The following is a 19,923-nucleotide window of genomic DNA, read 5'->3' on the forward strand; positions in this document are numbered from 1 at the left end:
TAATCTACAATGGTAATCTTAGAAATTGATGCTTCAGTGATTGGTTTCTAGTATGATATACATATGCATGAGGATAATTAAATATAGATAACTTAAAATAAGTTGCCTAGGCATAAGCTTTTTGACCTGTATTATATACCACATCCAGACTAGTAACATTACCTACAATTTGTAGGATTGCTTTTATATTTATAATGTTTCTGTTTTTTTTATTATGTTCTTTATGCATATTGTGTTTTTTTATGCTGCATCAGATCCAGAGTAATAACTGGTTTGTTCTCCATTGTATTCATTAACTGAAGAATTACAATCAAGTCTTGAATCTTGAATTACCTTCTGGTTGGTTTCCTTGTCTGAAATTGCCGTGTTTATTCAGGACACTGAACACAGTGGTCAGGGAAGGGAATTCTGATGGGTCTTTTTGGGAAGTAACAAATAAACTTGTAAGTATAATTTTTCACAAGGCCCTCATGCTATTAGTAATCACACTCATTCCCTAGACATTTCTAAATCTTTAAATGGAGTGGCAGCAGGTTTATTTAGAGAGGGTTTAAATTGTGCAGAAGAGCAGGGCACACTTAAATCCTGTAATCCACCAATGGTTCTTGATGCCCACAATTGTAAAAAAAATTTCCCTTGCCTATCTTGTGCTCACAGATAGCAGAGCAACAGAAAATCACGGTGTTTGCCTCTAAATGCAGAATGTTGCTGCTGTTGAGAGGTGATGAAACTCATTGAGTAACCCAGAGTAGGAAGTGAGACTTGTGCATTCTCGGTTTGATTTTAAAGCAACATGGTCTGATTCCATTTCTTTTACTTCCATGACAGATACCTCGACAACAAAGTTTTTGTCTCATTGGCAAATGGCGAGTTGATGGTCTATCAACGAGATGCAGGTTTGTTTCAGGGCTGGTGTTGTTAACTTACATAAATAATTACAAAATATATGCGGTCTTAATCCATAATTAAGTTAAAATCTATGAAACAATTGTCTGGAAGACCTATTGGAGTGAGCAATATTTGTACCAGTTTCTCCTTGGCTATATTAAGATCTAAATTATATAGAAACATTTAAGTCAAATCTCCCTATCCCCCTAATGCATTGACTTTCTTAAAGTACCTCTGAATGGCAGAGCAATTTCAAGGAACTGGGTGGCTAGATTGTGTATAGTTTCCCATGTTTTCAAAATGTTTCCATATGTAACGATTGGCAGAGAAAGTGGATCTCTGGAGCCTCAAGTGGTAATTTGAGTGAAGTTGTGTCTGTTGGAAGACATCTTGAGTGTGGGATGTACTGAGGTGCACCAAATTTCTTGGTGTTCACCTGACGGAGAATCTCACCTGGTCCCTCAACACCAGCTCCATAGCAAAGAAAGCCCAGCAACATCTCTACTTTTTGCGAAGGCTGAGGAAAGTCCATCTCCCACTCCCCATCCTCATCACATTCTACAGGAGTTGTATTGAGTGCATCCTGAGCAGCTGCATCACTGCCTGGTTCGGAAATTGTACCATCTCGGATCACAAGACCCTGCAGCGGATAGTGAGGTCAGCTGAGAAGATCATTGGGGTCTCTCTTCCCGCCATCACGGACATTTACACTACACGCTGCATCCGCAAAGGAAACAGCATTATGAAGGACCCCATGCACCCGTCATACAAACTCTTCTCCCTTCTGCCATCTGGTTAAAGGCTCCGAAGCATTCGGGCTCTTACGACCAGACTATGTAACAGTTTCCTCCCCCAAGCTATCAGACTCCTCAATACCCGAAGCCTGGACTGACACCTTGCCTTACTGTCCTGTTTATTATTTATTGTAATGCCGGCACTGTTTTTGTGCACTTTATGCAGTCCAGTGTAGGTCTAGTCTAGTGTAGCTTCCTCTGTTTTTTTTTATTATGTAGTTCAGTCTAGTTTTTGTACTGTGTCATGTGAACCATGGTCCTGAAAAACGTTGTCTCATTTTTACTATGCACTGTACCAGCAGTTATGGTCGAAATGACAATAAAAGTTGACTTGACTTGATCTTGTCCAAATTTGTTCCGATGGGAATGCAGGCAAGCACGTTTTGCCAAGAATAGCCAGTAGATGGTGCCATTTTGGCCTGAGGTGTGACTAAATCTGCCAGCCTTAGATGCAGCAGGTTAACCTCAAACCATCAGCTCATTGCAGGCCAGCTGAGTCACTCTTCCCACTGAACTAATTTAAAGACACTAGAGATAATTTTGTGGCTGGTGTGAGTGAAGAAATAGTAGATCTTCTACTCCTTTTACATTTCCTGCTTTACAACTGTTGCCCAAAGTCAGAATAACCCCTCTTGGAGACTCACTGACCTCTCACCAGATGTTGGTTCATTAGAGATGGAATTTTATCCGTTAGCTCTCAGCCCTTAAATCTGTAGTGCAAAACATTCTGATTGAATCTTTACCAAAGTGGATAAATGCATCCCTTTTATTTTGTTGCATGTACCTACATTTCTCGAAAGACAACGTTGTCATCCCAATAATTTAATTCAAAAAAGACTTTGTGGGATTTCCAAAATCCTGATAGTGGTTTCCTGCTGTCAGAATATTGGCTCGCCTTGAAAGCGGATGGACTGGACATGTCAATGAATATTAAACTGTAACCTTAGGCAGAAACAGCCAAAGCCATTGCTTAATTTATGTGATCATTCAAAACAGGCTTCATATCTTTCTTGTCAGCAGAGATAGTGAACAACAGAAGGTTAGTTAGAAACTGAAAAGATTAAATGTTTCCTTTGCCTGTCACAACATATTTTAATGTATTTTGAGAAATTTCTGCCTCTGGCACCACACTTTTTAGTTATGTGACTGCGAGAGACTGGAGGAGGTTGTTGAAACTCAGCACATCACAGGAACCAGCCTCCCCTCCATGGACTCTGTCTATTTTTCTTGCTGCCTCAGTAAGGCATAATCAAAGACCTCGCCCATTCCAGATATCCTCTCTTCTCCACTATCATATTGGGGAAAAGACAGAAAAGCCTGAAAGCATGTAGCATCAGGCTCAAGGCCAGCTTTGTTATCAGACACTTGAATGGACCTCTTATACTCCTGACCTCACGATCGACCTCATTAGGATCATGTACTTTACCATTTACCTGCACTGCATGCTTTTGGTAGCTTTTAAACTGTATTCTGCATTGTTATTGTTTTATCTTATTCTGCCTCAAGGCACGGTGTAATGATTTGATCTGTATAGACAGTGTACAAGGCACGATTTTCACAGTATCTTGGTTCATGGTGACAGTAATAAACCAGTACTGATATTTGCTGGACTTTCCCCCACACAGGAAGTTTTTGGGATCCACAGAACTCGCACACATTGTGCTTGGGATCGCCAGGGAATCCCGTCACCAAGATGGTGCCGGTGGCTGGGAAACTGTGGTGCGGCTGCCAGAACCGGATTCTCGTCATCAACACCGCCACACTTTGCCAGGAGGTAAGCACGTCGCGTATGCATGGTCCCCACAGTCTGAGGGAGTGAGAGGGTGGAGTTTTGGCAACTCAGCCAGTAAACTACCATCACAGCCAGCTTCGATGGCAGTCAGAAATTAGGACAGTACAGAAGAGGAACACAATGCCAAATTAAACTAACCCCTTCTCCCTGCTCATGATCCTTACTCCTCCATTCCCGGCATGTTTATGTGCCCCTTTAAAAGCCTCTTAAATGTCCCGAAGTAATCTGCTTCTTCCCCGGCAGCACACTTCAGGCTCCCACCACTATCTGTGTAAAAAGAACTTGCCCTGCATATATCCTTCAAGCATTCCCCCTCTCACGCCCTCTAGAATTTGATACTTCGATCCTGGAAAAAAGATCCTGTTTATCCTACTTTTCTCTTCCTGTGTCAGATCTGTTACATTGGCATGATAAGGTTTTGCAAGATTGGCTTCAGAAGTAGAAAACTATATGAAAATGAAAAAAAATTATGTACAGGACTGGGGTTTCATAAGAAATAGGCGCAGGAGTCGGCCATCCGGCCCATCGAGTCTGCACCGCCATTCGATACGATCATGGCTGATCTGACTATGGACTCATCTCCACGTACCTGTCTTTTCCCCATAACCCTAATGTACTTTGAAATGATCTCTCCAAGATGGGATTATTGACTCCAACACGTTTCCTTCTAATTTTACTCATGATCCGTATGTTGTGTTGAAGCGGGGCAGCAGGTAGTGCTGCTGTCTTGTAGTGCCAGCATCTGGGCATTGATCTGAACCTCCAGTGCTGTGTCTGTGGAGTCTGCAGTGTGACGACGAGTGCTGCTTGCACAGGACCTCAGCACTGTCAGAGACCCTGCCCATCCACCCAACAAGCCCTTTCACCCCCGACCATCAGCCAGCAGGAATCGCAGCATTTGGAGAAGAGCTGTCAGGATGGGAAACAGCTTCTTCTCCCAGGCTCTCAGACTACTGAACTCCCTGACACCACCCAGGTCTCATCACGTATCAGAATCAGCTTTGATATCACAAACAAGGGGAAGTCTGCAGATGCTGGAAATCCAAGTATATATGTCGAAATTTTTCTATGGATTAAAAGGATTTGGCACTCTTACTCTATCTTATTTAGGAACCTTTATATACTCGAATGATAGATTCTGAGTGCATATTCAGGAAAACCTTACTATCGTGATGACTATGTTGTTGAGTCGAGATTCTGTTGCAGTAGAATATTGAAGTGAGTTTCAGGCTGCACTGTGCAGTTGTGAGTAATTTATGTACTTAGTGTGAGCAACACAGGACAAGTTTCTACCCTGGCCTTTGCTCATAGTTAAAGCAAATTAGTGTGTAAGAGTTGAGGCAGCCACCACGGAGGAAGTGAGCGGATTTGCTGATGGAAAATCTGTACATCTGATGTCTCCCTTGTCTCTGCACTTAATGACAGCACATGATTCAGATCGGCCAGGACAGCAATCGGTGTGTGACGAGTATGGTGAGCTCCAGCCTGGGGGTGTGGATCGCAATGCAGAGCAGCGCTCAGGTTAAGCTGTACCACGCGGGTACCTACGAAAACCTGGCGGAGGTCGATGTGGCGCCTGCGGTACACAAAATGCTCGCAGGTAAGAGGACGTGCTTTGTGGTGCTGAATCTCTGTCTGCAAAATAACTGAAGTGGGTGGGTGGCGGGGAGCTTTGAGTGAGTGAGGGAGCCTCCGCTGTGATTAAATCCCAGCAGCTCGACTGATTCATGTAAAAGAAATGGTACCTTTAGAAATATGTATCTCTTACCTTTACTGTGAACTGTCTTCTCCTCATGCTGTGTTTAAGTACAGCTTGTAAAAAGATTTGCTACCTTGGAGAACCGGACACTGTAAATACATACTACTATTTATTTATGCACATTTTATTCCATATCCATCTTTTAACCTCTGACTTTATTAGCTTTTTTTATTGATATAATTCATTATTATTTATATACTTGTTTATAATTGTTGAATGTTGTTTTTTGTTGCATGTTGCGAGCTGACCAGTGCACCACAGTAAATTCCTAATCCATGTAAATGTACATGGCCAATAAAGTTGATCCTTGCTATAGGCAGATCGATTGAAAATTTCGAGCCTGTAACATCAAATGTTAGGAATACTCAGGCGGCATCTGTGGTGGGGGAAACAGCAAATATTCATCTGAGTGCTCTGTCTGGATTCTAAAGAAAAGTTCTTTATGTCAATTTAATTTGGAAAGGCCACTTACCATTTTTTACACCTGTCTGTTCATAGCTTGGTGTAATTCACAAGCAAGACTTACTAGAGGGCTCAATATGTCCTGTGTGCATCTCACCAAGTTTGCACAATCCAGCCAAGGAATCTTGTTTGGCAGATTTCTATAAGTATTGACTTCTCAACGTATCTTCAGAGCAAGGCTTCTTATTCTGATTCAAACCATGTTTTTACATCAAGTATCTCTCTGATCATACATTCTTCCCTGCTCCCCTCTGTCTCATGTTTCTCCCGATGAAGATCCTCCACAATCTCCATCAGCACAGGTGCACCACAAGGCTGTGTGCTTCGCCCCCTGCTCTCCCCGCTTTGCACTGTGTGGCTGAGCACAACTCCGACAGCATATTCAAGCTTGCTGACGACACCACTGTCACAGGCTGAATCAAAGGTGGCGATGAATCAGCATACAGGAGGGAGATTGAAAATCTCACTGAAATGGTGCCATAACAACAACCTTTTACTCAATGTCAGCAAGTCCGAGGAGCTGACTTCAGGAAAAGGAAACCAAAGGTCCTGGAGCCGGTCTTCATCAGAGGATCAGAGGTGAAGAGGGTTAGCAACATTAAAGTCTGAGGACCTGCCCTGGGCATGACAAGGAAAGCACGGCAGTTCCTCTGCTGCCTTAGGAGGTTCAGCATGACATCTAAAAACTTTGGCAAACTTCTATAGATGTGTAGAGGAGAGTATATTGACTGATTGCATCATGGCCTGGTATGGAAAGACCAATGCCCTTGAACAGAAGATCGTACAAAAAGTAGTGGATATGGTCCAGTCCATCACAGATAAAGCCCTCTCAACCATTGAACACATCTATATGAAATACTGTCGCAGGAAAGCAGCATTAATCATCAGGGAGATACAGGAGCCTTGGGACTTGTTTCACCAGGTTTAGGAACAGTTACTACCCCTCAACCATCAGGCTGTTGAACCAAAGGAGATAACTTCACTCGACTTCATTTGCCCCATCGTTGAATTGTTTCCATAGCCAATTTCTTCCAAGGATTCTTCATCTCATGTTCTCGATATATTTATTTATTTATTTGTTTGTTTGTTTGTTGTTATTGTTTATTCTTGTATTTGCACAGTCTGTTGTCTCCTGCACTGTTGTTGAATGCCCAAGTTGGGTGGCCTTTAATTGATTCTATTTTGGTTATTATTTAATAGATTTATATAGTATGCCCACAAGAAAATGAATCTCAGGGTTGTATGTGATGACAAACAGTATACGTGCTTTGATAATGGAATTTACTTTGAACTTTGAAATGACCTGCTCCTGAGTTGGTCTGCCAACATTGCTGTAACAACGGTGAGTGAGGCATGTGGCCCAGCTTTGAAAGACTGAGGTGGTTTTTTCCCTTATGGAATGAGGACTATTTTGAAACTATAAAACAGCCCCACATTATATTGAAATCAGTACTTGCAACATTGATGGATTTATCAGAAGTTCACTTTGAATTGGTTTATTAATGTCACCTGTACTGAGACCTCTGTGTTAAATGCCATCCAGGCGTATTGTGCAATACTTTAGTACTTTGAGGTAATAAAAAGAAAACAGAATGTAAAATAAAGTATAGGAACTACAGGAGAGTGAAATGCACGTAGACAAATAGAATGTATGGGCCGTTTATAAGGTACTGTAGATTGGGAGACCAAGAAGACATCTCTAGCATGAAATATTACCAGTCAGTTTAAAATGTTTGCCAAACAACTCCCATTTGATTTACCTATTAAAGTGCAAAGAGAAAGAACAAAGAGTCAAAGCCAATCAGACTCCCTAACTAATCAATGATTGGAAGTTTTCACAGTCCTACTTAAATACACCATACTTTCTGTGTGCTCGTTGGGAAATGGAATTGGTTTATTACTGTACTGCAACATAGAAACATAGAAAATAGGTGCAGGAGTAGGCCATTCGGCCCTTCAAGCCTGCACCGCCATTCAGTATGATCATGGCTGATCATCCAACTCAGAACCCTTTACCTGCTTTCTCTCCATACCCCCTGATCCCTTTAGCCACAAGGGCCATATCTAACTCCCTCTTAAATATAGCCAATGAACTGGCCTCAACCGTTTCCTGTGGCAGAGAATTCCACAGATTCACCACTCTCTGTGTGAAGAAGTTTCTCCTCATCTCGGTCCTAAAAGGCTTCCCCTTTATCCTTAAACTGTGACCCCTCGTTCTGGACTTCCCCAACATCGGGAACAATCTTCCTGCATCTAGTCTGTCCAATCCCTTTAGAATTTTATACGTTTCAATAAGATCCCCCCTCAACCTTCTAAATTCCAGTGAGTATAAGCCCAGTCGATCCAGTCTTTCTTCATATGTAAGTCCTGCCATCCCAGGAATCAATCTGGTGAACCTTCTTTGTACTCCCTCTATGGCAAGAATGTCTTTCCTCAGATTAGGGGACCAAAACTGCACACAGTACTCCAGGTGTGGTCTCACCAAGGCCTTGTACAACTGCAGTAGAACCTCCCTGCTCCTGTACTCGAATCCTCATGCTATGAATGCCAACGTACCATTCGCCTTTTTCATCGCCTGCTGTACCTGCATGCCCACCTTCAATGACTGGTGTACAATGACACCCAGGTCTCGTTGCACCTCCCCTTTTCCTAATCAGCCACCATTCAGATAATAATCTGTTTTCCTGTTCTTGCCACCAAAGTGGATAACCTCACATTTATCCACATTAAATTGCATCTGCCATGAATTTGCCCACTCACTTAACCTATCCAAGTCACCCTGCATCCTCTTAGCATCCTCCTCACAGCTAACACCGCCGCCCAGCTTCGTGTCATCCGCAAACTTAGAGATGCTGCATTTAATTCCCTTGTCTAAATCATTAATATATATTGTAAACAACTGGGGTCCCAGCACTGAGCCTTGCGGTACCCCACTAGTCACTGCCTGCCATTCTGAAAAGGTCCCGTTTACTCCCACTCTTTGCTTCCTGTCTGCCAACCAATTCTCTATCCACATCAATACCATACCCCCAATACCGTGTGCTTTAAGTTTGCACACTAATCTCCTGTGTGGGACCTTGTCAAAAGCCTTTTGAAAATCCAAATATACCACATCCACTGGTTCTCCCCTATCCACTCTACTAGTTACATCCTCAAAAAATTCTATAAGATTCGTCAGACATGATTTTCCTTTCACAAATCCATGCTGACTTTGTCCGATGATTTCACCTCTTTCCAAATGTGCTGTTATCACATCTTTGATAACCGACTCTAGCATTTTTCCCACCACCGATGTCAGACTAACCGGTCTATAGTTCCCCGGTTTCTCTCTCCGTCCTTTTTTTAAAAGTGGGGTTACATTAGCCACCCTCCAATCCTCAGGAACTAATCCAGAATCTAAGGAGTTTTGAAAAATTATCACTAATGCATCCACTATTTCTTGGGCTACTTCCTTAAGCACTCTGGGATGCAGATCATCTGGCCCTGGGGATTTATCTGCCTTTAATCCCTTCAATTTACCTAACACCACTTCTCTACTAACATGTATTTCCCTCAGTTCCTCCATCTCACTAGACCCTCTGTCCCCTACTATTTCTGGAAGATTATTTATGTCCTCCTTAGCGAAGACAGAACCAAAGTAGTTATTCAATTGGTCTGCCATGTCCTTGTTCCCCATCACCTGTTTCTGACAGTAAGGGACCTACATTTGTCTTAACCAACCTTTTTCTTTTCACATATCTGTCAAAGCTTTTACAGTCAGTTTTTATGTTCCCTGCCAGCTTTCTCTCATAATCTTTTTTCCCCTTTCCTAATAAGCACTTTGTCCTCCTTTGCAGGACTCTGAATTTCTCCCAGTCACTGTCTGTGTCGCAAGGTGCGCCGCTTTTTCTGGCCAGTGCCAGTGCCAGTGCCAGTGCCAGTGCCAGTGCACAGTGAAAAGCTTGCCTTGTGTCCTGTTCATACAGATCAGATCATTACACAGTGCACTGAGGAAGAACAAAATAAAACAATAACAATATAGAATGAAGTGTAACAGCTAAGGAGAAAGTGCAGTGCAGGTAAACTATAAGGTGCAAAATCTGAGCACGGTAGATTGTGAGACTGAGAATCCTTCTTATCATAATAGTCTTGTGACAGCTGGATGGAAGTGGTCCTTGTGCCTGGTGATGTGTGCTTTCAGGTTTTTGTATCTTCTGCCCCATAGGAAACATAGAAAACCTACAACACAATACAGGCCCTTCGGCCCACAATGCTGTGCCGAACATGTACTTACTTTAGAAATTACCTAGGGTTACCCATAGCGCTCTATTTTTCTAAGCTTCATGTACCTACCCAGGAGTCTCTTAAAAGGCCCTATCTTTTAAGAGATAGTGCATTCCATGCACTCACCACTCTGTGTAAAAAACTTAGCGCTGACATCTCCTCTGTACCTACTCCAAGCACCTTAAAACTGTGCCCTCTCGTGCTAGCCATTCCAGCCCCAGGAAAAAGCCTCTGACTATCCACACGATCCATGCCTCTCAACATCTTGTACACCTCTGTCAGGTCACCTCTCATTCTCCGTCGCTCCGAGAAGAAGAGGCCGAGTTAACTCAACCTATTCTCATAAGGCAAGCTCCCCAATCCAGGCAACATCCTTGTAAATCTCCTCTGCACCCTTTCTATAGTTTCCACATCCCAGAACTGAGCACAGTACTCCAAGTGGGGTCTGACCAGGGTCCTATACAGCTGTAACATTACCTCTCAGCTCTTGAACACAGTCCCACGGTTGATGAAAGCCAATGCACTGTATTTCTTCTTAACCACAGAGTCAACCTGCTCAGCAGCTTTGAGTGTCCTATGGACTCGGACCCCAAGATCCCTCTGATCCTCCACACTGCCAAGAGTCTTACCATTAATACTATACTCTGCCATCATATTTTACCTACCAAATGAACCACCTCACACTTACCTGGGTGGGACTCCATCTGCCACTTCTCAGCCCAGTTTTGCATCGTATCGGTGTCCCGCTGTAACCTCTGACAGCTCTCCACACTATCCACAACACCCCCAATCTTTGTGTCATCAGCAAATTTACGAACCCATCCCTCCACTTCCTCATCCAGTTCATTCATAAAACTCACAAAGAGAAGGGGTCCCAGAACAATCCCTGAGGCACACCACTGGTCACCGACCTCCATGCAGAATATCTACAGACCTGTCTACAACCACTCTTTGCAAGGTCCTCTTGGATCCCATGCCTCCTTATTTTCTCAATGCCCTGCTGAAATCCATATACCTTACATCTACTGCTCTACCTTCATCAATGTGTTTAGTCACATCTTTAAAAAATTCATAAGGCATGACCTGCCTTTCAAAAAGCCATGCTGACTATTCCCAATCATATTATGCATCTCCAAATGTTCATAAATCCTGCCTCTCAGGATCTTCTCCATCAACTTACCAACCACTGAAGTAAGACTCACTGGTCTATAATTTCCTGGGCTATCTATACCCGCTTTCTTGAATAAGGGAACAACATCCACTATCCTCCAATCCTCCGGAACCTCTCCCGTCCCCATTGATGATGCAAAGATCATTGTCAGAGGCTCAGCAATCTCCTCCCTCACCTCCCACAGTAGCCTGGGTTATATCTCGTCCAGTCCCAGTGACTTATTCAACTTGCTGCTTTCCAAAAGCTCCAGCGCATCTTTTTTCTTAGTATCTATATGCTCAAGCTTTTCAATCCACTGTAAGTCATCGCTACAATCGCCGTGGTCCTTTTCCATAGTGAATACTGAAGCAAAGTATTCATTAAGTACCTCCGCTATCTCCTCCGGTTCCGTACACACTTTTCCACAGTCACACTTGATTGGTCCTATTCTCTCACGCCTTATCATCTTGATCTTCACATACTTGTGGAATGCTGTGGGGTTTCACTTCATCTTGCTCGTGAAGGCCTTTTCATGACCCCTTCTGGCTCTCCTAATTTCATTCTTAAGCTCCTTCCTGCTAGCCTTATAATTTTCTGGATCTCTATCATTACCCAGTTTTTTGAACCTTTTGTAAGCTTTTTTTTCTTCATGACTAGATTTTCAACAACCTTTGTACACCACAGTTCCTGTACCCTACCATCCTTTCTCTGTCTCATTGGAGCGTACCTATGCAGAACATCACACAAATATCCCCTGAACATTTGCTACATTTCTGGTGTACATTTCCCTGAGAACATCTGCTCCTAATTTATGCTTCCAAGTTCCTGCCTGATAGCTTCATATTTCCCCTTACTCAAATTAAACGTTTTCCTAACTTGTCTGTGCCTACCCCTCTCCAATGCTATGGTAAAGGAAATAGAATTGTGATCATTATCTCTAAAATGCTCTCCCACTGAGAGACCTGACACCTGACCAGGTTCATTTCCCAATACCAGATCTTCTCCTCTTGTAGGCTTATCTACATATTGTGTCAGGAAACCTTCCTGAACACACCTAACTAACTCCACCCCGTCTAAACCCCTCACTCTAGGGAGATGCCAATCGATATTTGGGAAATTAAAATCTCCCACAACAACCCTGTTATTATTACACCTTTCCAGAATCTGTTTCCCTATCTGCTCCTCAATGTCCCAGTTACTATTGGGTGGTCTATAAAAAACACCAAGTAGAATTATTGACCCCTTCCTGTTTCTACCTTCGACCCACAGAGACTCAGTGGACAATCCCTCCATGACTTCCTCCTTATCTGCAGCCGTGACACTATCTCTGATCAGCAGTGCCACAACCCCACCTCTTTTGCCTCCCTCCCTGTCCTTTCTGAAACATCTAAAACCTGGCACTCTAAGTATCATTCCTGCCCCTGAGCCATCTAAGTCTCTGAATTGGCCACAACGCCATAGCTCCAAGTACTGATCCACGCTCTAAGCTCATCTGCTTTGTTTATGATAAAATAGACACATCTCAAACCATCAGTCTGTGTGCATCCCTTCTCTTATCCTCCCTCTCACACCTCCTATCCTCCCTCTCACACTGCCTCCAAGTTTTCTCTATTTGTGAGCCAACTGCCCCTTCCTCCGTCTTTTCAGTTCAGTTCCCACCCCCCAGCAATTCTAGTTTAAACTCTCCCCAATAACCTTAGCAAACCTCCCTGCCAGGGTATTGGTCCCCATTGGATTCAAGTGCAACCTGTCCTTTTTGTACAGGTCACGCCTGCCCCAAAAGAGGTCCCAGTGATCCAGAAATCAGAATCCCTGCCCCCTTGCTCCAATCTTCAGACAAGCATTTATCCTCCACCTCAGTCCATTCCTATACTCACTGTCACGTGGCACAGGCAGTAATCCCGAGATTACTACCCTTGTGGTCCTGCTTCTCAGCTTCTTTCCTAACTCCCTGTCATCTGTTTTCAGGACCTCCTCCATTTTCCTACCTATGTTGTTAGTACCAATATGTACCACAACCTCTGGCTGTTCACCTCCCCAATTCAGGATATCTATCATACAAGCGATCAGAAACATCCCGGACCCTGGCACCTGGGAGGTAAACTACCATCCGTGTTTCTTTCCTGTGTCCACCCTAACCCCCTAACCCCTGACCCCCTAACTATAGAGTCCCCTATCACTACTGCCTTCCTCTTCCTTTCCCTACCCTTCTGAGCCACAGGGCCAGACTCTGTGCCAGAGGCACGGCCACTGTTGCTTCCCCCAGGTAGGTTATCCTCACCAACAGTACTTAAACAGGAGTACTTATTGTTAAGGGGGACAGCCACAGGGGTACTCTCTAGTATCTGACTCTTGCCCTTCCCTCCCTTGACTGTTACCCACTTACCTGTCTCCCGAGGCCCCGGTGTGATTATTTGCCTATAGCTCCTATGCATCAACACCTGACTGTCCCTGACCAGACGAAGATCAGTGAGCTGCATCTCCAGTTCCCTAACGTGGTCTCTAAGGAGCTGTAGCTCGACGCACCTGGGACAGATGTGGCCATAGGGAGGCTGGGAGTATCCCGGACATCCCACATCCGACACCCAGTACAGAACACCGACTTCATACACACTTCCTGTCTGTATTCTACACAGGCAACCTACCTCGCCTCGACCCGTTAGGAAAGGGGAGAAGAGAGAATGCCCAGGATAATTGAAGTCTTTGATTATGATGGATGCTCCACTGATGCATGCAAGCAATATAGACTAAGTCCATCAAGGAGAAGCTGTTTTTCTTGATGTGTTGAGCTGCATCTACAATTCTCTGCAGTTTTTTTCGATTACTTGCAGATGCATCTAGATAAGTTTGCTCAAAGCGTATCACATTGTGTGTTATAACGATATCCTCCATCCAACAGGTTCCGATGCCATTATTCGCCAGCATAAGGCTGCCTGCTTACGGATTACAGCCCTCCTTGCCTGCAAAGACCTCCTCTGGATTGGAACAAGCGCTGGGGTGGTGTTAACTCTATCCATTCCCCACGTCACTGCCAACACCACTTTGCTCAGGATACCTTTAATACCCATGGGATCAGCTCATGGTCACACGGGGCATGTTCGATTCCTCACAGCCATTGAGTTGCCGGAGATCTTTGATCTGTCTTTCCCACCAGCCAGAGAGCCAGGCAAGTTTATGAAGCTTTTCAATCTCCTTAAAGAACTTTGTCAAGCATGGGATCTGAACTTGCTTTGATTCTTTGCAGTCATTGTTTGTGTACAATTCTCTATGCCTCTACCCCAAAGGATTTTAGAGACTAAATTACTGGAAGTGGAGGACGATGATTTTTTTTTTGAAAGATTGGTCATTTGAGAGTTGGCACAGATTAACCATGATCATAGTGAATGATGGGATGGGGCTCCTCTATTTTTGTGTTCTGTGAGTTCTGTAGAACTATAATTGAGTTACATTCCAAGATCAGTGAAGCCTTTAACATCAAGCTAAGAAATAATGGCAGCATTTACCTGTGAGCGATGGAAAGCTTCAGAAATATCCCCCATAATTCTGTTTTGGGTTGACGATAATGTGCTGACCTACATGTATGCTGAACCATTTCCCCCCTTGTGATATTTACATGGAGGTAGCAGTCCATAAGGCCTGCTCTGATGTTGCTACACCACATGGGCCTCCTTTTACTTTCCTTTATAACTGAACAGGTAATGTCACTGATCCAGGAAGATTGGTCCAGAATAATCATTCAGCATGGTCCACTTGGAAGTGGCGCATAGAGTAAATTCCGTCTGTTGCTAACAAAGTGAACTATCTAGATGATAGCAGCTTGACTACATAATGTGGACATATTGGAAATTGGAGATTCATTTCAAGTTCAGTTTATTGTCATTGAAGTATATTTATGTACCTCACAAAATGAAACAGCATTCCTCTGGACCAAGGTGCACAACTCAGTACCTAAAACTCACACACAAATCATTAAGTAATACCTCCACAAATAAATTACAAATAATAAAATATATCCCAGAGATTGCCATTTAGCATAAGGTGCATTTTATGAGATAAGTTTAAAAAGTGAGCAGTGTAATGCTACTGCTGCTTCATAAGTGATGCCTGGGCAGTGGCAGAGAGTTCTGTAGTCTCACAGCCTGGGGAAGACGCTGTTTCCCATCCTATCCGTCCTTGGCCTAATGCCGTGGTACCTTCTGCCTGATGATAGGGGGTCAAAGAGATTGCAGGATAGATTAGATGGGAGGAATCTTTGACAATGCCAAGGGCCCTGCGTATGCACCTTGCTTGATAAAAAAAATCTCAATTATATAGAAATAATATATAGATCAAACGTGGACTACCGACAAAAAACCTTGTGAACTTTCAAATCAGCCGATTATCAGCGATAACAATGGCAGTTAACTTTTACAGATCTAGAAAAAACCCAAGTTTGTTCACCCTTAAAAACTTTGACTTCTGACGTGAAAGTTTTATTTTGCTATTGGAATGAGTAAGGCTGGGGATTCAGTGTTTTGCTCTGATTGATGTTTATAAAGTCATGAGGGGCATAGATGGATGGTCACAGTCTTCCCCAACGTAGATGAGTCTAAAACTGGAGAGCATAGGCATAACAAGAGATAGAAGCAGAATTGGGCCATTCAACCCATCAAGTCTGTTCTGCCACTTCATCATGGCTGGTCTACTTTCTCTCTCAACCCCATTCTCCTGCCTTATCCCTGTAACCTTTCACACCTTGACTATCCTGACTATCGAGAACCTATCAACCTCCACCTTAAATACACCCAATGATCTGGTCTACATATCCATCTGTGGCAATAAATTCACTACCTTCTGGCTAAAGAAATTCCTCCTCCTCTCCATACTAAATGGACATCTCTCTATTTTGAGGCTGTGCTATCTGGTCCTAGACTCCCGCACTATAGGAAATATCCCTTCCACATCCACTCTAACTAGGCCTTTCAACATTCAATAGGTTTCAATGACATTGCCCCTCATTCTTCTAAATTCCAGTGAGCACAGTCCCAGAGACAATCAAATGCTCCCCATACATTAACCCTTTAATTCTCAAAATCATTCCTATGAACTTCCTCTGAGCCCTCTCCAATGTCAGCACATCCTTTCTTAGATAAGGCCTTGGCACGACATCCTTGCTATTATATTCTAGTCCTCTCGAAATGAAAGCTAACATTGCAATTGCCTTCCTCACCACTGACTAAAATTTCAAGTTAATCTTTAAGGAATCCTGCAAGAGGATTCCCAAGACCCTTTGCATCTTGGGTTTTTAAGTTTTCTGCCTATTTGTAAAATAGTCTACACTTTTGTTCCTTTTGCCAAAGTTCATATAAAATAAGTAAAATACTTCATCAATGATAAAAATAAATCAAAGTCAGCAAGGTTTCTGTAAAGGGAAATGTTGCCTGACAAATCTGTTTGAGTTTTTTGAGGAAGTAACGAGCAGGCTGGATAAAGTAGAGGCAGTGGGTGTCATTTACTTGGATTTTCAGAAGACATTTGATAAGGTGCCACACATGAGGCTGCTTAACAAGATAAAATCCTATGATGTTACTGAAAAGATGCTGGCATGGATAGAGGAATGGCTGACAGGTAGGAGGCAGTGAGTGGGAATAAAGGGGGCCTTTTCTGGTTGGCTGCCAGTGACTAGTGATGTTCCTCAGGAGTTGGTATTGGGGCCACTACTTTTCAAGTTGTTTGTCATTTCTTTGGATAATGGAATTGATGGCTTTGTGGCAAAGTTAGTGGATGATACAAAGATAGGTGGAGGGGTAAGTAGTGCTGAAGAAGCAATGCGATTGTAGCAGGACTTACACAAATTGGAAGAATGGGCAAAAAGGTAGCAGATGGAATACAGTGTTGGGAAATGTATGATAATGCATTTTGGTAAAAGGAACAATAGTGCGGACTGTTATCTAAATGCGGAGAAGGTTCAAATATCATATGTACAAAGGGACTTAGGAGTCCTCATACAAGACTCCCAGAAGGTTAATTTGCAGGTTGAGTCTGTGGTAAAGAAGGCAAATGCAATGTTGGCATTTATTTCAAGGGGAATAGAATATAAAAACAAAAGGATAATGCTGAGGCTTTATAGTCAGGCCGCACTTGGAGTAGTGTTAACAGTTTTGGGAACCATTTCTCAGAAAGGATGTGTTGTCATTGGAGACGGTCCAGAGGAGGTTCATGAGGATGATTCTGGAAATGAAGGGGTTAACATATGAGAAGCATTTGGCAGCTTTGGGCCTGTGGTCACTGGAACTTAGAAGAACACTTGGGGACTGGATTGAAACCTACTTAATGTTGAAAGAACTAGATAGGATGTATGTGGAGAGGATATTTCCTACGGTGGGGGTATCCAGAACTAGAGAGCACAGCCTCAAGATTGAGGGGCGGCCTTTTAGAACAGAGGTAAGAGGGAATTTTTTTTTAAACCAGAGAGTGTCTGTGGAATGCTCTAACACAGACTGGGCTGGAGGCCAAATCTGGGATCAGCCATGATGGAATGGCGGAGCAGACTCGATGGGCTGAATGGCCTAATTCTGCTGCTGCATCTTATGGTCTTCATGACCATATACTTACTGACACCGTATTCCATCTGCCACTTCTTTGAACATTCTCCTAAACTGTCTTAAGTCATTCTGCATCCTCCCTGTTTCCTCAACAATACCTGCCCCTTCACCTATTTTCCTATCGTAAGCAAACTTGGCCACAAAGCTAATACCACAGGCTCTTGTCTTGTTAAGCAGCCTCATGTCCAGCATCTTGTCATAGGCCTTCTGAAAATCCAACTACACAACATCCACTGATTCTCCTTTGTCTCTCCTGCTTGTTATTTCCTCAAAGAATTTCAACAGATTTGTCAGGCAATATTTTCCCTTAAAGAAAATATGCTGACTTTGGCCTATTTTATCATGTGCCTCCAAGTATCCTGAAAACACATCCTTAACAATCAACTCCAATATTTTCCCAACCACTGAGGTCAGACTAACTGGCCTGTCATTTCCTTTCTTCTGCCTCCCTCCCTTCTTTAAGAGTGGAGTGACATTTGCAATTTTCCAGTCTTCCAGAAATATGCCAGAGTCTAGTGATCCTTGAAAGATCATTACTAGTCCTCCACAATCTCTTCTACCTCCTCTTTCAGAACCATAGGGTGTAGTCCATCTGATCCAGGTGACTATCTATCTTCAGGCCTTTGAACTTCTCAAGCACCTTTTCTCTGGTAATTGCAACTGCACTCACTTCTTTCTACTGACAATCTCAAACTTCAGGCATACCGAATGATGTGAAGAATGATGCAAAATACTTATTTTGTTCATCCACAATTTCCTTGTCCCACATTACTACCTCTCCAGTGTCATTTTACAGTGGTCCAATATCTACTCTCACCTCTCTTTTACTCTTTATATATCTGAAAAATCTTTGGTATCACCTTTGATGTTATTGGCTAGCTTACCTGCATATTTCATCTTTTCCCTCCTTATGTTTTTTTTTAGTTGCCCTCTATTGGTTTTGAAAAGCTTCCCAATCCTCTAACTTCCCACTAACTTTTGCTCTATTATTTGTCCTCTCTTTTACTTTTATGATGCTTTTGATTTCCCTTGTCAGCCACGGTTGTGTCATCCTGCCTTTTGAATTCTCCTTCTTTGTGATGTATCTAACCCGCGCCTTCCGAATTGCTCCCAGAAACTCTAGCCACCGCTGTTCTGTCGTCATCTCTGCTCATGTCCCCTTCCGATGAAACTTCAAGAGCTCCTCTCTTATGCCTCTATATTAAACTTCACTCCACTGTCATACTGACACATCTAACTTTAGCTTCTCCCTCTCAAATTGCAGAGTGAAGATTATCATCTAATAATCACTGTCTCCTAAGGGTTCATAGAACATAGAATAGTACAGCACATTACAGGCCCTTCAGCCCACAATGTTGTGCCAACCCTCAAACCCTGCCTCCCATATAACCCCCCACCTTAAATTCCTCCATATACCTGTCTAGTAGTCTCTTAAACTTCACTAGTATATCTGCCTCCACCACTGACTCAGGCAGTGCATTCCACGCACCAACCACTCTCTGAGTAAAAAACCTTCATCTAATATACCCCTTGAACTTCCCTCCCCTTACCTTAAAGCCATGTCCTCTTGTATTGAGCAGTGGTGCCCTGGTGAAGAGGCGCTGGCTGTCCACTCTATCTATTCCTCTTAATATCTTGTACACCTCTATCATGTCTCCTCTCATCCTCCTTCTCTCCAAAGAGTAAGGCCCTAGCTCCCTTAATCTCTGATCATAATCCATACTCTCTAAACCAGGCAGCATCCTGGTAAATCTCCTCTGTACCCTTTCCAATGCTTCCACATTCTTCCAATAGTGAGGCGACCAGAACTGGACACAGTACTCCAAGTTCCTGTACCTTAAACTCCCTAATCAAGTCCGGTTCATTTCACAACACCCAATCCAAATGTAAAGGGTAGAGAAAAAAGAGGGAAGTGGTTACAGGAAGTTGGGGAAATTGATGTTCATGTCAACATGTCGGAGACACCCCAGACAGCATATGGGGTGTTGCTCCTCCAAGCTGTTTTTGGCCTACCACCTTATTTTGGCTTCTGCCCTCTTCCTTTCCAGTCCTGATGAAGGGTCTCAGCTCAAAACATTTGCTGTTACTTTAGAAATTTGTGTGTGTTGCAATGGATAGTGGGTGTTAATTAATATTAAGGAAACTCAGTTTCATTAGAAGTCTATGGGGAATCAGTTCAAGCAGGGTTTGTGTGTAATAAATTGCCAGGAAGGTCCCTACAGCAAATAGTA

General features: G+C 43.2%; 1 protein-coding gene across 1 annotated transcript in view; it reads left to right on the plus strand.

Annotated features, from left to right (window-relative positions):
• Window positions 1–19,923, plus strand: part of LOC140726959 (rho guanine nucleotide exchange factor 17-like) — a 474,355-nt gene that overhangs the window by 446,150 nt on the left and 8,282 nt on the right. The window contains 4 exon segments of the mRNA XM_073044006.1: window positions 829–896; window positions 3,308–3,456; window positions 4,900–5,074; window positions 14,008–14,274. Coding sequence (XP_072900107.1) covers window positions 829–896; window positions 3,308–3,456; window positions 4,900–5,074; window positions 14,008–14,274 — 659 coding nt within the window.

Source organism: Hemitrygon akajei, chromosome 4 (assembly GCF_048418815.1).
Source record: "Hemitrygon akajei chromosome 4, sHemAka1.3, whole genome shotgun sequence".
Lineage (NCBI taxonomy): Eukaryota > Metazoa > Chordata > Chondrichthyes > Myliobatiformes > Dasyatidae > Hemitrygon > Hemitrygon akajei.